General features: G+C 39.1%; 1 protein-coding gene across 1 annotated transcript; it reads right to left on the reverse strand.

Moving 5' to 3' along the window:
- Positions 1 to 663: 663 nt before the first annotated feature.
- Positions 664 to 18,012, reverse strand: tmprss13a (transmembrane serine protease 13a). The gene is made up of 13 exons (XM_084716923.1): positions 17,788 to 18,012; positions 12,560 to 12,725; positions 12,313 to 12,423; positions 10,287 to 10,451; positions 9,040 to 9,166; positions 7,783 to 7,878; positions 7,581 to 7,624; positions 6,463 to 6,625; positions 6,150 to 6,328; positions 5,130 to 5,228; positions 3,503 to 3,645; positions 2,644 to 2,796; positions 664 to 1,815 (listed from the first exon to the last, which is right to left on the reverse strand). The coding sequence occupies exons 1-13, from the start codon at positions 17,803 to 17,805 to the stop codon at positions 1,801 to 1,803; spliced, it is 1,479 nt and encodes a 492-aa protein (XP_084573049.1). The 5' UTR covers positions 17,806 to 18,012; the 3' UTR covers positions 664 to 1,800.
- Positions 18,013 to 18,684: the final 672 nt, after the last annotated feature.

The raw sequence follows: 18,684 nt of genomic DNA on the forward strand, positions 1-18,684 counted from the left end.
ATCCACCAGTCCATTTCACAGAATCACCCAACAAATTGATATGCACAAGCTTTTAAGAATGGTTTTTAAGAATTACATTTCCCTTTCAAGTTATGCCCCCTCTCAACATTTTTTAAATGTTGCCAGGACAAAGAATTATTTCTTGTTTGAACACTGTGCAGTCTTTAAGTCCACCAAATCCCTGAATATAAAAAGTGTGTTACTAATGTCCCACATTGTTTACTGTCCTTATCTTGTGATGGTCTTGTGGTCCAACTTTGTTTATTCAGTTAATCAACCCCATAACAATGATTTCTCTTGATCTTTATTTTATATATGCTCAGTGTATAATGCTCAGTGATCCCACACATTAGACAAATAGAAAAATCTTCAAGACAACATAGCAAATGCACATAAATATGACACAGAGAAAACACACACACAGTGGTATACAATGCAAGAAGAACAATTTCTGAATCATTTCACAGTGTGAGTATAAGGGGAGGTTTAGGTGCGCAGACAGAGTGCCAGCTCAATAAGGGAGTCAAGGGTCACACTGCTTTCTTCCTTCACAAAGTGAATACATAAAGTGTCCTTTTTAAAGGAGAAATATGTAATATATTTCCTATAATAAATCATAAGATGACTGTGATATGTCATCAGAGATAAAGGAAACATGCCAAGTTGAAAGACTGGCTTCTCTGCTGCAGCCAGCATGTCCTTCAAAATTTCCATTCCAGAACAACTATCTTTGTTTTCCCATTTCATGTTTATTAGACTTAGAATTAATGCTGAATGTTTTCTGAATGAGTAAGCTTTATTAATAGTCTTTTAGAAGGAGTACATGCTCATAATGGTTAAACTGAGCAACCTGTTAATGGAGTCTGGCAGGCAGTCACTGAACTCCAACTCCAGAGTGTGTATTTTCAGAGCGGCGATGTTTTGTTTTCAGGATAACAAGCTTAACTTTACATTAACAGACAATTAACAGTTATAAACAGCTGATCAGCTTACAGTGTAGGACTCATCATTGCTTGTTATTGTGAAAGTATAATGTTGAGCTCATCTTGCGCTTGGGTAGGTTCAGTGTTCCTGCACTGCAGCCTGCAGGCAACATGCCTGAGCTCTGAGTCTGGCTTCAACCAGAGATCATATGTTAAATTGAGGATTCAACCTATTTAATATACCGTCTATGGCTCCAACTGGCTATTTTCATTTTAGAAATTAGTTTTGAATGCTAGGGTCTTACATATTGCTCCTTTAAATTTTAACATGGTAAACAAAAGTCAAAGCCTGAGATGTGTGCCTGAGAAAAAACACACCTCTACAATCATATATCATTTTTTAAAGAGACTCATTCTCAAATTAGTTAAACAGATCACAGTAGAGTGGACTGTGTTTCATTGGCACAGAACACATGAGAGAAGGGCCAGCCATCTTTAAAGCTTGCTTAACATGTAGGTAAACGTGATTATACTGCATGACTGAGACACCAGGAGACAGGGGAAGAGAATCAAGAATGCAAGACTGAAGTCAGTGCATAGATTAGCTTGTATCAATAATCAGGTTCAGGTAAAACTGCTGTGTGACAGAAGGTGACTACAGACAATGTGGAACACTGACACAGAAGTCCTTGTGTTCAAGTTTTGCTTACACTCCCCCAAATCCAGCATGCAACCTTTTATCCGTCTGCATACTTTCTGTCAACAGTGTCTCCTCTTCAATTGTAATAAACGTGTAAATCCATCCATCCATCTCTCTGAGAGGACTTCATAGTGCAGGGTTCATTGGAGAGGTGGGAAAGTAGGAGACAAAGGGACATCATGGCGCTTCTCGCTGTAGGAGGCAGAGGAAGAGTTAAGATGGTAAAAACATGATATGCAGTAAATCTCAATGCATCATAATCATTTGGATGTCAAACATGCTCTCCTTTATTATTTATTAGGGCTGCCCCCTGAAAGTCAAAGATCTGAATCATCAATTGGAGACCCCTTAACTGACTGAGCAGTCATCTTTTTTCTTTCTTTTTTTTTTTGGTCTGTATGCGTGGCAGAGTGAGCGCTCCTCGCTGCCACTGGGATAAAATCATTCTACTATATCAATTTGTCCTGTCCACTTGGTGAAGATGGCTGTGTTTGGTAGGCCTATAGGCAGCTGTGGTGAGTCTGAGAAATGCTTGAATTATACTTGTAAATGGATGCATACATGGTGAGCTGCAGACACCACAGCTGTGTAATAATTCTGAGACTGAAGAAGCAGCCCAGATGAATACCGACAGCATCATCCTCTGCCTTCTGCTTAGAAATGGTGAATTTACAGCTTAACTTAATACAATATAGTCTATGGCTTTTGTTTGATATCTAGTGTCGACAAAAAAATGTTGTGCATTTCCAATCCGTCACTAGCATACCGAGCACTAGTTAGCTTGGAGGGCTAACAGCTTGCTTACTATATTACATAAATGTCGCTGTCACGCTGAACATCCTACCAAACTCGGGTCAAAAATCTGGGGCAGTTCAATAAAATGTTGCTTAATAATGCTTGAAAAAAGGAACAAATTACTGAATATTTGTACTGAACAGCCACATCCGATTCACCTAACAAAAATCAGAGTCAGGTACAGCCCTATTATTTATTAATTTTTTGGGGGCCATCTATTCTTACCTGCATATTGCTGTAGATCCAGGGCAGGAGACTACTGACTTTGGTGTAAACACCAGGCTTATTTCTTTCTCCACAGCCAGCTCCCCAACTGGTGATCCCCGCCAGGTACCAACGGCTCCCCCCCTGACACACCAGAGGTCCCCCGCTGTCACCCTGGAAAATACATAGTTCACACTAAGTTAACATAAGTTTTACTCTAAGGCATGGGTGCCAAAGCACTATACTTGTGGGCCATATACAGAAAAAATAAAAGTCACAGGAATATAATAGTAAATACGTTGTTTTTGATCAGTTCTACTGCAAGAAAAACAGTGTTTCTAGACCAGAAAACTCGCCATAGAAAATTTGTTTTCTATCAAAATATCTACAACCACTACTAAACAGACGAATTTTTGACATTACAGTGGTTTATAGATGTGCCCACACATTACGAAAAGCATTTCTGTATCTGCTGCTCTTTAAATTCATTAATTACTTTTAAATTCAAATGCTTACATGAACTACTTATGCATAAACCTGTACAGTACAAGCAGAAATTGCCAATTTCCCAATGTTTCTGAAATTTTTAGCATGCGTTTGCTATCTTCCATTTTTTTCAGCTCCACCATGTTTATTAAATTGAGGTAAATGTTTTCACACAATAGTAACTAATCAGTGTAGGTCAAGTAGTTGTTCAAAATGTCACCCCCAGTGTTCACACTGATTTTCTTTTTCAGAAACAAGCACAAGCCATAATCCAGTTTATTTTTAAAAATTCAGTGTGGGCCAGTCAAAAATCTCAGCTCTAAAGTTTACTGGATGTTAAAAGTATATGTTCATCTCATCGCTGTGCACCTGTCTGTTCATACTGACTGCTCACCTGACAGGAGTCTTTGCCTCCTTGCAGGTCCCCAGCACACAGCATGTTCCTGGTCACTGCACCTCCATACACGCTGCGGCTGTTACACACGTCTCTACCGATGATGTCCACAGTCACCTCCATCAGATCCTTGGAGACAGTTCCTGTATTGGAGGAAGCAATATGCCCATTCATTCTTCTAACAAGGCTCTAAAAGATGTCAAAAGCGAAACTTTGCCCATATCTGCTCAGTAAAGAGAGGACAGACAGTCAGCCTCTGATAGATCACTCATGTTCCCTCAGGGGGTCCAGACTTGATTTTGTTCTGTTCGGCCTGCCTGTGCTTTGTCTGATGGCTATCTGCCTGATTTTTGACTACTGCCTGACTGCCCTAACTCTCTGGAGTTGTATGTTGTTCTTGTTCCTGATTATAATCTTGCCTTTCAACCCAATAAAGACCAATGTGGGTAACAGATCTGTGATCATATGGGGCGTCAGAGAGGACGAGTTCCCCTCCAGCTTCTAAAAAACATGAAGTTGCCCCCCCAAATAAATTATTTCCAAAAATATTATGTAACTTAAAACATAGATGCAATAGAAGCCTAGTCCTTTTGAAATAATTCAAACATAAACACAACAATTTTAGAAAGTTTTGTTCATGACCCCTAAGTATCTCGTTCAGTGTTCTGAACTGTTGCATATAATATATAACAGCTTACTTCATCCTGATACCTTTGGGGATAATTCCGGTATTTTTAAACCCAGGATCGATTTTATATATATTCTGCTGTCAGAACAACTAATCAGTACAAGTTTTGGAAACGGTCCTGTCATCAATCACAAAATGGGCTGAAATGGCTTTGCATACCCATCAGAGAACGTCTGCTAAAGGGCTTGTTTTTTCCACCAACAGGCTCAGATTGTTATTCTGAGCATTTGACAACAGTATGGAAAGGATCCGTACGGAGACAGACATGTTGTTAAAGAGTAACATCCTCTCTGGTGTGGTCTAGCGCTGCCTATCTATTGATGCGCTCCTGTCCTCCTCAAAGAGATATGCACCCTTGTATGCATTCATTCCTTCATTATTTTATCAATTTAATCTTCTGTGTCTTTCGGCTGCTCCCATTAGAGAAGCCACAGCGGATCATCTGCTCGCTGGCAGACCAGGACCCGCCCAACCCAGCACGGATCGGCATATTTGATTTGGCACAGCCTTTTCATGCCGGATGCCCTTCCTGACGCAACGTGATGCAACCCTCCCTATTTATCTGACCAATTTTATATCTAACATGTCTCCTGTTTACTTGTCCTTAATCTATATCTATGCACTTACTACATCCTTCCTCTAGTCAGTATGTAGGTAAACAATAATAATACAATATTACTAGACTGGAGACTAACATTTTTAAAACATATAGTTATGTACAGGGCTTTTGTAAAATGGAACAATAAACACAAGTTTTCACTTTTCAGAAATAAATGCAGATGTACCTTAAGGTGTAGATCAAATCACTGAATATATGTTCCTTTCTGGTACTGTGAAAGCTAACAGAGATCCAATAAAAAACAAACAAAAAAAGTATTAACTATGCAATTTGTTACATTTTTGGTATACTACTGTAGGTGGCTCCATATCCCAGTTTACCTGATGATGCGTCAGTGGTGCCAAAACCGGAGGTCCAGCATTTGGTTCCTTGTTGAAATCGCTGGTCAGAGGTTGGCAGACAAACTGGCTGAACTTTATCTGGATAACAAAAAAAAAGACATATTTAACTTTCACAAACACACCAGCTACCCTGTGTCCCTGGATAGCACTGTGGACAGATGCACATGCACACAAATACACTGGGCTGGGCAAATCAGATTACCAATATGACTGTAGACTCAGCACAGACTTTAAAAGCTCAGCCTCAACTGCAAGAGGAAACATTGTCCTGCATATTTGCTTCATCTATGTCTATATACTTTATGATATAATGGGTCCCATGCATGATTTTGAATCGTTTCCTTTCTTCTCTCTTTCTCTTATATTTGTTCTTAAACAAAGCAATGGGAGGAAAATATGAAATCCTACATGGGATACATGAAACGTTTACTGACCACCAAATCTGTTCTTGACCACCTGAGTATGTTGATGAATCACACTCCATCTTAAATTGGATGCGTGTGCCAGGAAGTTTTTAAAATTATTAAACAAATAAATGGTTGTATGACATTTTTCTTCTGTGCTTTCATTTAGAAAATTACTTTATCTTCATAATTATTAAAATTTCACAGCAGAAAATGCAAGCTCACTTTGTGTGTACTGGCTTCTGAGCAGTCTGCAGCACTCTTAAATTTTGTTCTTAGCTAAGAACGACCAGGAATGTTTTGATGAACACCACAAAAGTTGAAGTTCAAACGTTCAAGATTAAATCTGTGTGTATGAATGATTCATGCACAAGACCCAATGTTAGATTTTGGTTTGTGATTCATAAACAAATCATTTATAAATGTACCAACCTTCATTATATGGTGGTGATAACTAAATCTAGCTTTAGTTCTCAGATATGAATTCAAGTTTCATGTCAAACATTTTAATTTAGATTTCCACCATAACAGTTAAATGGATATTGATTTGATTCTGACCACAGCCTCAGGTATGAAAAGAGGATGACGGACTGACCATTGAAGGCAACTGGAGATGAAAGTTTGAGCAGAGCGATGTCATGGTCATTAGTTTTTTCATTGTAGTTCTGGCTCAGTATGATCCTCTTAACCAGGTAGGGCTTTGGTAGATTCTCCAGAGACACCACTCCACCATACACTTTCCAGTTAGCTGCTAAGAGAGCTAAGTTGTTGTTTCTGCAACGCAGGAAGAGACTGTTCAGTGGAAAGCAATGGACATCGGCACTTCTTTAAAATAACTAATAGAGACAATAAAAAAGATCATTGCAGAATAGAAAAAAAAGGAAGTACACATTTTCTGTGTCTGTCACCTTGGGAAGCAGTGAGCAGCAGTCAGCACAAAATCACGAGAGATCAGGACTCCTCCACAGACGTGGGATCCTCTGAAGTGGAGCGACAACTGCCAAGGCCACTGACCCATCTTAGCTACGCTGCCCCCAATGATCCGGGATGTAGACTGCTGCCGACCGCAGTCTGGGAACAGGAGACAAAGTGAGATACTGCACAAACAGCTAAAACATCCTTTAGAGAGGGTTGGGAGATAATTCAGTGATAACATTTGGTTGGTTTGAGTTAAATGCTGGTGACAGAATGATCACATTGGTCTTGAGCTGCGACAGCATGTGGCTAGTATTGTTTTCACCTTGCAAGTCTCTACGTTTCTGTGTGTCATCAAAATGTGGTCCTGCTTTTAATCTGGATCAATAATTTTAAAGGGGACAGTTCACCCCAAAAACAAAAATTAATATTTTTTTTATCTGGAGTACTATTCATCCATCTAGATTGTTTTGCTGTGAGTTGCTGAATTTTGGAGATATCAGCTGTACAGATGTCTGCCTTCTCTTGAATATAATGGAACTAGATGGCGATCGGTTTGTGGTGCTCAAAACGCCCCCCAAAAAAATGAATTTGAAAAATTCAAAACCAGTGTCTCTTTCCAGAAATCATGATGCAGTTACACAGGATAACACACAGAGCTTCCTGTGAGCAGTTTCATTAAGGAATAATTCTTTCTACAGTAGAATCTACTGAAACTACAGTTGTACTTTCTTTGTACTAGAAAGAGAGCAGTTCCCACATGAAACTGCTCATACCAAGGTGTGTGAATAATCTTGAGTAATCAGGTCATGATTTCTGAAGAGAGACACCTGTGTCACCTGAATAATTTTTCAAATGGATTTTTGGGGCCTTGAGCACCACAAGCCATTAAGTTCCATTATATTCAAGAGAAGGCATACATCTCTATGGCTGATATCTTACCAAAACAATCTAGATGGAGAAATAACACTGCAGGTCAAAGGAAAAATACAGTATGTACCATGATCTGAGGTAGAGACAGAGAAGTGTGTGTGTGTGTGTGTGTGTGTGTGTGTGTGTGTGTGTAACCGTGTGTGACACATGACTTTAGGAACAGATGGAGGCTCCTTACCCACACACTGCAGGGAGACAGTATTCTGGTCTGGACAGGAAGAACTGCGTCATGCCACAATGTGAAAAACACATCAGTTAACGTGAGTACATGCAGAAAACCACTGTGCACCATTAGGGCATTTTTTGTGTCAAATGTCAAATATTTCAGACAGGTCTGATCTGTGTATGAATCAATGGAGAAAAAGGACTAGGCTGTATACCTGATGTTTACCCGAGACTGGATAGGTGAATTTGATGTGCTGGCCAGGGTTAAACCAATGGACTCCTGGGACTGAATTGGTTTGGTGTTATAGGACCTGGAGATTGAGGGAAGGGCAACTTAGATATCTGAAGAGATGAACTCGTACATTCAGAGACCGGTTTGTTGAAACAATGCCTGATTGGGTCTGAAAACTCATTCTGGTTCTGTCACACTGAGACACCCCAGAGAGACCTGAAGAGAATCAATTCAGCCCCTTAACAGACAGCAGCAGGTGAGAAGAAATTAGATGGATCTCAGTGGGTAAATTACAGGTTGGAGATAGAAGCCCACATGTTGAAATTGGGTCTGGCAAAATGACTAGCTAAATCACTCCTTCATGAAGCATGAGATCGCTCTGAATGATGACAGGGAATGATAATATTTTGATGTTGTGCCGAGTGCCAATCCAAAATGGTTTTCAGCACTCAACACTGCTGTTTTATGTGAGTCGTTTAGCACACTTTAAGTTAGGTTAGCTTTGACAAAATCATAGTGGACTTAAGGGGAAAATTTTTGCATTTTTCTTGTGTATATCCTGTCACTGCTGATGGTAAATGTAGTCAGTTGAAACAATAAATTCTACAGGGCATGCTATATTGACTGAGAAAACGATGTTCTAATGATGCAAAAAAACATTCTTCCTGCGTCCAGTGATGTCAAAGCCATGTCACTGGATTAACTAATTCTTGATTACTGACTTTAATTTCTTCAAATGACTACAATTACCATCACCACTTATTGAAAAGTGGACACACTGGTTCTTCAAAGCAACCAGTGAGTAAGATTTAGTGGTATTTATTGGCAGTAATGGAATAAAATATTCCTAAGTATGTTTTCATTAGTCTGTAATCAGGTGAAAATAAGAATTGTTGTGTTTTGTTACATTAGAATGAGCTGTGTATATCTTGTTTGCAGATTGCCAACACCTGCCTTCGCCCTCCCGTTTCACATGTGCAGGAGAACCTACAGCAGGGAAGAAACCTCACAGAAAACGTGAACAGCCATATCCAGAGTCAGTGTTTGGTTTGTCCGGGCAATTGCAAACAAAAATGGTGGTGATCCACCATGTTGCACCATGCTGTTTCTAGATAAAGCCGGTCATGTTTTCCACGAGTTTCACAGCCACTGTGGGTTCTCCTGCATGCCTGCAACAGGAGAGCGAAGGGAGGTGTTTGTATTTGGCAAGCCCACTGTTTTAAAGTGATGATTCTTTTACCTTCTGAATCCTAGCTGAGCGCAGGTCTGGTCGGCGTAGTTCTGGTCCCAGCCTTTGTAGCACACTGGTAGGAAGCGGCTATCTTGAGCCGTCTTCACCTGCAGACTGTTGTCTTTGCCAAACCTCACTGGGGAAGACATGGAGGGAGACAAAAGGAAGAGAGCAGCTTAGATGGTGTCTCTTCAGTGGGTTATGCTTAACATTATGTGACAGTAATGCAGAGTCTTTGGCCTGTGTGCTGCTGCTGTTGCAGCAGCTTGAGACAATTACAGTGGAATCAAAAATCTAATATGAAATAAATTAACTTCACTGTGCAGACTCCACAAATGCAAGCGTGCAGCTGTGTGCACTTTGTATCACATAATTCCCCGATTACTGTTTTTTAATACATTATTGTGGCAAAATATATCATTGCTACTTTTCTGTTTTTAAAATATTTTGACACTATCTTTTTACATTTTTGCTTTTTGTAATCCTTCATCTATACACAAAATAGAGCGCTTATAGAAATTATTACCATGATTACCAATGTATAGGTTTGTGTATACATACTTATACTTCCATGTACCTAAATGTTAATTCAAAGGGCAAAAAGAAAAAGGAGGGATAATCAGATTAATTGTCATTAAGATTAAGTTATTTTTGAATAATTTGAATTATCAGACAGGATGTCATCTTTGGCCTTGGGAAACACTGATCTATGTTCTTTCCCATTTTTTTGACATTTTATGGACCAAACAACTAATGAATGAGTCAAGAAAATAAATAGGACTTTTTGCTACTACAGTTTTCTGTTACAATTTCATTAAAAATTTCTTCTTAAAACATATTTTCAGTCAACTGCCTATACATAATTTAGTGAGCCCATCTTTTTTCAAACTATTTTTCATTTTTTATTGATTTCGTGGGTTACCTTTGACATACTATATATGACCTCTACTGTTTGCAATAAATTGTTTACACTGGGAGGTTCAATTTTTTTCAGTCTCTTGTATAATAAAGAGCTGTAATTCTCTAGATCTAAAAAAGATGTTTTACATTGACACTAAATACTATATTATCCTGATTACCAAACCCATGTATGATAACTCTGTTTTTCATTTTGAGGGGATCCTTTTGGCTGTCAAATGCCTGCTCATCCTTCTACAGTACACCATCTGTCCATGTATTAGTCTGGTGCTGGTAAGGTCTGTGTGTGTGTGTGCGTGCATGTGTGCGTGCGTGCTTGCGTGCATGTGCCTACTCACCACAGTTTGTCTCATCAGTGCTCAGTTTGCAGTCTCTTATCCCATCACACTGAACAGTATTGTTGGGGCAGGTGTCATACTTTGGCAACGACGGGTCTTCATATATGTGATCGTCATCGTCATCGAGGAGGATCGCTACTGTTGCCAACCGAGTGCCATAACGAACTGTTGTTAGAGTAGAGCAGAGTAGAGCAGAGCAGAGTAGAGTAGAGTAGAGTAGAGTAGAGTAGAGTAGAGCAGCGTAGAGTAGAGTAGAGTAGAGTAGAGTAGAGTAGAGTAGAGTGCGAGTAAGTAGCGGTAAAGTATGCTAATATTGTTGTAGTTAACTAAGACTAAATCTAAATATGAAATAAGAACAGTGAAATGGAACTTAATGATTACATCACCCCCTTCACTTCATAAATACTAGCTACTAGCTATTAAAAAATATTTTAACAACTGTTTAGTTCCAGTGCGTAAGATTTATTGGGGTTTACTGGCAAACTATGTCAAAAATTGAATATAATATTCCTCAGTATGTTTCATTTTGTGTATAATTACCTACAAATAAAAATCCTTGTGTTTTCATCTACAAAGGCTACCATGTTGCACCGCCATGTTTCTACAGCAGCCAAGGGAGGACTACAAGTCTGCTGGAACTACGTTCTTTAGCACCCTTCCTTGTTCTCCCTCTGTGCTGTCTGACTGTTCTTCTGTTGCATGTTGTCACAAAGTTTCAAGGTGACAGTGTCCCCATAAGCATAGTAAAAGCTGTCAATCTGAGATGCATGGTGCAATGGGAGACCCAGAGGTGCTCTGCTGCTGCCAGAGGAGTGCTGACTAAGATTATGGCAAGGGGATTAATTACAAAATAATAGATTATTGTATGCCTCTCACTTTCCCCTTTATTGTCTGAATAACTCACTAATTGCTTAATTCATATATTAACTATTTTGGCAGTAAAAGCAGAGTCATGGTAGACGTGGTGCAAAACTTAAAAACACATTGCTTTGTACCTATATACCCCTTTTCTGTTGTTAAGCTTTTGTTTTGCTCGCTTTTTTCTTAACAATGGCTCTCCAGAGGACAGTGCACTGAGCCGGTAGGACAGGTGAGAGGAAGACAGCCTGTAGAGCCAGACTATTTTCACATCTAACACAGTGAATTAAGGATTCATTTTGACCAGACTAGAGCTGATGCCTGCTGGAACAGTGGAGCAACTGGGCAAGATGGTTTTGGTGAGTGTTACTTTGTTTCTGTTTGTTGAGATTAAATGAAGTGTGTTTTTGAGGAGTTAACAAGGCAATACAGTTCATCTTGTTCAGTAAAAGAGGGAACCTTAGATTCAGAGGGTGATCCGTTTTACAGCGTTTAACACCAGTTGTTTTTGTGTTATTTTCTTTCATTAACTGACAGTAGCAGCTAATATGTGATAAAACGTCTGTTTTAAAGGTTCTATAATTAGCACAGGTGTCTCAGTAATCCCTGGATATTGGAAGGGACATGCCCCTTCAGTCCTTCAGACCAAATTCTATGCCCTCGACAGTATGCTAGAATAAACAAACCAAACACTGGCTCTAGATAAGGCCTTTGTGGTTTCTCCTACACACTTGGAAAGGGAGAGTGAAGTGAGCAGTATTCAGTTGGTTGCAATCTAAACTGTCACTACTAGATGCCAATAAATCTTACACACTGGTCCTTTAACTGAAGATATGCAAAAAATCTAATTAAATTAATACAAAAATAAGTTGATTTCCTTAAAAACATACAAATTTTAGATGATCAAAATGTTGTTAATTCCGACACAAGCTGTATGAAGACCTATAACCTTATTTAAAGGCACGTTTTTCCAACTTATAATCCTTTATAAAAAAATATGCCTTATTACAAAAAACAAACCAATCCAAGGTCATCAGAAGCCCAAGGGCACAAGAAACATTGTGACTAGCATATACTTTACATGCAGTTATAATAGTCCTAAATAAATTACAGCAGGAAACGATTATTAATGATGATGTCCAGCGATCTGTATGAAAACACAGTATACCTCCAAGCCAGATGGCCAGAGCCAGTAGACCAAGCACCAGTAATACTCCCCCTGACCCTCCGTAACACTGGGCATTATTCTCGCAGCATCTCCTCCTCTTACGGCTGGGGGCTGGACACAGACAGCACACAATATACACAAACACACATTAATAATCCTCAGAGCAACTCTGTCTCTGTTTGTTTTGTTTGTACACCTGCACCCATTGTATTCTCAGGAAAATGTGGGGGCTGTGGATAACACTCACGTATGCTGACTTGTGGAACAACCACAGGTTGTGGATACCGGGGGATGTAATGTGGCTGGGTGGGGGGTGTCAGGCCTGGACCCACGCCGTATACCACCTCCTCATAGGGCTTGAGGGGGGGCTGGGTGTGCAAGGCAACAGAGTAGTAAGGAGGAGGGGGCTCGTTCTGTGAGAAAAAGATAGAAAAGATAAAAAGTTAGGTAAATAAGTAAGGAGAAGTTATTATATAGATAAAATCCCTTATTGTACTAACACACAGCGTGATGTCTTTGTTCTTTCATCTATTACCTTTGGAAGCAAGACATCATTTAATAGGTATAATAATATCTTTAAATAGATGGACAATAGATAGGCAGGCACAACACCTGCATATTTTTGGTTGCCAAGACTGAGCACGCACACAGCCCATTGTTCTCCATGCAATCCTAACACTATTATCAAACCTGTGTTTAAGTCCACACCTGGGTAACAACCTTCTGCACAAAGACACAAACGATGTATCCTGGCAACAGCATCTAAAAGATCAGATTTTAACAATTTATTTTCTAATTCCTCTTTTCATGCGATCTCATCTGCCCTTTCGGACTCATGGCACCCAGTAGCCATATCAGGTACTTGACACAGTTTAACCAGTATTTGGATTTTTGGGACAGGATCTGCTCACAAATGAGATTTAATAAGGTGAAGGAAGTCAACTAAGACTGAGACTGAGGTTTGGATGGTTATCAAATTGGCTTCATGAGCTCACTGTGACTTGACTCATACTAAACAGATGCACTCTCTCCCCGACTGCCATGACTATCTTGCTGTCTCTGTGTAACCTTGGGTCATATGAAAAACATATGAAGCCATAAAAATATTCAGATCAAATCAGTTATGTCAACTCTAACTCCTGCTAATGGATTGTTGATGTCACTGAACCTGTTTTAAACCACATGACAGAGTGTGCAATCACCACCTTCATAATTTTTATAAGAAATTATCAGATTTAGCATCTGATGTGAATTATTCTATTTAATCATTCTGACATGACACGCTCACCCCCAACTCCCCTGTCCAAAATTTCACCCATTCACATCTGATCACCCTAGTGTTGCTCTGTCTTTCTGTCTACCAAAATGACTTGCAAAAATTTGTTTTGAAAGTTTAGTTTCTTCCAGCCTGTTCCAGGGATGTTATGTTATGATATGTTAAGATGCTCTTAACTAGGATAATGTGACAGAAAAAACACTGATAGGAAAGAAGAAGAGCCAGTGATAAGGTAAAGAACTGATCAAACAGCTTTACATGGTAATATTACGATTAATTTGAAAAAATAGTTGGATATTTTGAGAAATACATACTTAATTTCTCTCTTGACAAGAGTCAGATAGGATGGTTGATGCCACTCTCGAGTCTTTATACTAACTATGTAGCTAAAGGAAGCTGCCAGTTAGCTTAGCTCAGCACAAAGACTAGAAACATGGGGAAACAACTAGTGTAGCTCTCTCCAAAGCTAACAAAAAATACAAACTTGCCCCTCTAAAGCTTATAATTTATCAGCCTCTCTTAGTGTTTTTTTTATATCCATACAAAAACCAGATTGTAAAAACACCATGTTTCAGTGCCAGGTGACCAGATTTCTGAAATTAAAACTGTGAGATTTCCATTTTTGCAGCCAACATATTAATAAAATATATACTGTTATTATCTGGGAAAGTAAAAAGGGAAACAATCCCAGTTTTATGTACTTTGACCATGGTGATGCACAATAAACAATGGTGCAGGCCGGCTGATAAAATTGGGTACTAACTAAGTAATCATTTACTCATCAGTAATCATTTAATAGATCCATGTTGTGGCTTCATTTGATAGATATGTCAACTGTCAGGCACTGCTGCCCAGTCTTTCCTGCCACATAAAATATTATCTCACTTTGCACTATTTCATGGCCAAACATTTCTTGCATTTCATTACATTCAGTCTCTGGGATATAACAAATAGATGGGCCTATAATATGTTAATTAGTGAGTGTCAGAGGTGCTACATTTTGTTATATCTGAACAGAAATAAGCTGCAATTTCCAGTGGTAAGTTAAGTTAACCCACTGCTGGCACTTATATTTACCATACAGACATGAGAGTTCTTCTCATCTAACTCTCAGAAAGAAAGTAAATAAGCATGTATACCAAAATGTCAAACAATTTACTTAATTTTCAGTAAAAAAAAAAAAAAAAAAAAAGAGCTAATACATGTATGTACAGTTGCAAATTGTACTGCTATGTGTATGTTGATATAGTGCTACACAGTGCTATGTGGAACGTAACTTGGTAAGATTTAAGGAGGGATATAAACAGTTCTGCTTCGGTTCATTCTGCTTCTGCAAGCAGAATGTTATGTGACTAAACTTGTTGGAACACATTGTCGCCTGATCACATGTTTGCACTGTCACCAAAAAATTTATAGAAAGTGAGGAAGAGGGAAACAAGTTTGTGACAAGGCCGTACTATCGCTTCTATTATTCTTACAAATCAAGAGAAAAGCGGAAGAAGAATAAACTGTGGGAGGAGGATTTTTCATAATCCAGCTTCTGAGTACAAGTTAATACTTAAGCTCCATCACCTTGCACTGTCTGCTTCTGCCTTTTTAGTACAGTCAACTTAGTCTTGGTTTGTGCAGCCTTGAACAGTATTTTCACTGAATCTGCAGAGTGCTGTAGTGCAGAGAAAGCTAAAATTTTTGTTCCCAACAACCAATGTTGATCCCCGTAGCTGCTGTGACCGTTCACCATTCATCACTGTGGTCACACCTTATAAACTGGGGGAGGGCATATCCTTTGTCAAAAAAAGAAAGGAATCAATCTATCATGGAAGCCCCTAGAAGACTATGGGTGGACTCGCAACAAAAAGTGTTTCATAAGACCATGGCATGGTTATCAAGTTTCAGCCTATAGGCAGCATACACCCAACTTAACTGAAGTAAAATGGCTGAAGCTGAAATAGGTGGAGGAGCAGGTTCATCATATTTCCCAGTTGAGTTCACCTGGATCATCTTGCATAGTTTGCCTATGGGTCATTATCGTGGAAAAATACTGAGAGACATTAAAAGATTAGGGGTTCAGTGTGAAAAGGTCATCATTGCTCTCTAACAATAACTATGATAATAAAACATTACAAAGCTACCCGACATGAAATGGGAAACTTGTGTGTCTGTTTATGTTTAGTTGCCTAGTCTGCAGAGCTGAAACCAAGGCAGATAGGCTATAAGTCAGGCCACTGCATCTCTTAACAACTGATAGTTGTCAGTTTGCATTCAACCAGGGTGAAAAATTAACTATTTTGTCAACCGCCCACAGAACTAGTGAATGTTAATATTTTAACCGCCACTCAATGCATTACCATTGTTCTTTTTGGTTGTTGAGTGAGGCAAATCTACTACTGACTGCCACCGAAAAACAAATGAAACAACTGAAATATTCCTCTTTCAGTCCACCGGAAAATTTGTGTTTCAACCACCCAACTGGGATTTCAGTAGGCCTGGGCAATATAGTCAAAAAACCTCTCACAATAGTGAAGTTTCATATCGGTTGATATCGATAATTATTGATCGTGTAAGTTGTGACTGATATGTTGTGAGGTCCAAAGTGTGGAAGTGGCTGAGGAGATAAAATAAATTTGTTGTATTATATTGCAACAATATTACAGGGATGACTATTGGTGCTTTCACAAAATGTGAGATTAATTGATAAATAATAATCAGTAATGTGGATATAATTCCTAAGTGAGTAAAGGCAAATAATAGATGAGGTGGAACAGTCTGGTAAATTCTCAAAATGACATCACTTAACTGTAATGCAGCCTTTAAAACCAGGAAAAGACAACACTTCTGACATATCACGATATAATGATATCTAAAATCTATCATGATATCAAGTGTCATATCACAATATAATATCATTATATTGGCCAGCCCTAGATTTCAGTGTTGATTTCTACTTGAAAACTAGTTGATATTCTGTCTGTCCAACTCAGACCACTTTTCGCCAACAACATGTCACAAAACACAAACTAGTGTAATCATGTTGGTAATTTGATAATATTTCACTGGTAGGTGAAATGTGGTGTACACGGACATCATTTCAATGAATTTGATGTTTCATATAAAATGTCCAAAATAAGAACTACCAACAAAAAAGCTTTCAGAACATAATAAGTAGAAGTTCTTAGAGACACTTCAAGGAACTTTCATATTGTGTTGATTTTAAAGGCTCCACCGCCATAACCACAAAATATAGCATAAAAAACTAAAACTAAAAAAACTCTCCTCCTACTTCTTTTTAACTGGCTAATGTACTACTCTCTGTAACTTTGGCTGGGAAAATGTAAACACAGGCTAGTTTAATCTGATTTCAAGGAGAGTCCAACCCAGTGGCAGGCATCCGCGAATGGTCTTGTTAACATATGTGGGTCAGACAGAGGCATCGACATTCAGTTGAGACTGTTTCATAACTAGTTAAAAACTCCTTGTCAAGTCAAGTGTATTCATAGAACCCAAAGTCACATTTCTTGACAATCAGCACAGCATACGACACCCTGCTTCCTTTGACTCTCTATTTGGATGAAGAAACACTATGCAAAAAACTATTACACTGTTTTTTTTTTTTTTTTTTACAAGTTTATGTTGCAATAGGTGAGTGACATGACATTTTCCTTTACTGATGAAGATAAGTTCTCCTACTTCTTGACCTAAACAAACCATTTATGACACACCGGATTATCTGACTAATGCATTGTCACAAAGCCGAGAGCACTGTTTTTTTCTTGATGTTGAGGAGACAAAAAGTGTCACAATCTAAAGAGTTTCAAGCAAGATATAAAGTGTTGACCTGTAAAAACTAAAGACAGAAACCATTTAAACATTTTGTTTAGGTAAAACCTGTATTCAAAGTCTGTTCTTATCTGCTGTCTGGCAGGTAAATTGAAACAAATAAAAACCACTGGTGTCAGCGTATAAACCCTGCAGTGAACAGCGCTCTTTCAGAGGCCGCACAGCTTTACAGAACACATCAACACACTGAAACTCAAACAGAGCCAACAAAGAAGAGACAGATAAACAGAGTCTGAGAGACAGGTGAGTATTGATTAAGGAGGAAGCCAGACTATTGACTTGAGGAAGCTTGCAGTCGGAGAACACACTGTAGCAACAAGAAGTAGTTTTTCTTTTAAGAGAAAGATGAAGGAAGAACCTACCGGGTCATGCTTTGCCATCGGACTCAGGTCAGCAGAGAGTGGAGAGTGGAGGTGAGAGCAGGTGGGTGGAGCTTTTTCACATCCAGGTGTTTACTCAGTCAGACAGCAGCGGTTAGAGCATGGTGGTGCCACATCGAACACCTCTCCTCTGTCTTTTCTTCTCCTCTCCTTTCTACTCTACTGTGTGTTTGTCTCTGACCTTCATCCGAGCAACAACAGGTTGATCTGCCTTCCCGCCCTCCCCACCTGACACCTCCCACCCCCGGCCTCCATCTTTTTCTCAATCCTTCATTCTTCTCCTCACAGAGACGGGCGTGCCCAGTGCACCAGTTTCCCAGTTGCCAGACCGGTTTCTGGGCAGCCAGAGACTGTCAAAGCTTGTTTCACAGTATGAAGCTCCATTATGGCTCAAATGACACCAGCTGAGCTGTCAGGGTCCTGGACCAAAATGTCCTCCTGTATACAAAGAATAACATCTTAAAGGGTTTTTTTTTTTCATTCATTATTTTTTAAATTGTTTTAACATAGTTACATTTCAGTTTAATGTGGGACGTCTTACCTGTCAATTTTACATCACAATAGGCTTGTAGGCTATTTAAGGAAAATGCTGGAAAAAAAAGAGCTTTGTCATTGCTCCAGGAAATAAAGCTAATGATTAAGGTTTTATAAATATGATACTATTTTTAAAATGCTCACTTGCTCACTTACATGGGTGGTGCTGTTGTGTGTGAATTTCTAGTCTCAGCAAAACATCTTAGCTCAGTGATACTCAACTTAAGGCCTGCGAGCCAAATCTGGCCCATGATAGGGATCTGAGCAGCCTGCCAATCATTTTCTAATTGTAACTGAGAATAAATTAATTTAGACCAGGGGTCCGCCCCTCTCTAATTGTGTGAT

Source organism: Lutjanus erythropterus, chromosome 4 (assembly GCF_056507025.1).
Source record: "Lutjanus erythropterus isolate fLutEry1 chromosome 4, fLutEry1.hap2, whole genome shotgun sequence".
In the NCBI taxonomy this organism is placed as follows: domain Eukaryota; kingdom Metazoa; phylum Chordata; class Actinopteri; order Lutjaniformes; family Lutjanidae; genus Lutjanus; species Lutjanus erythropterus.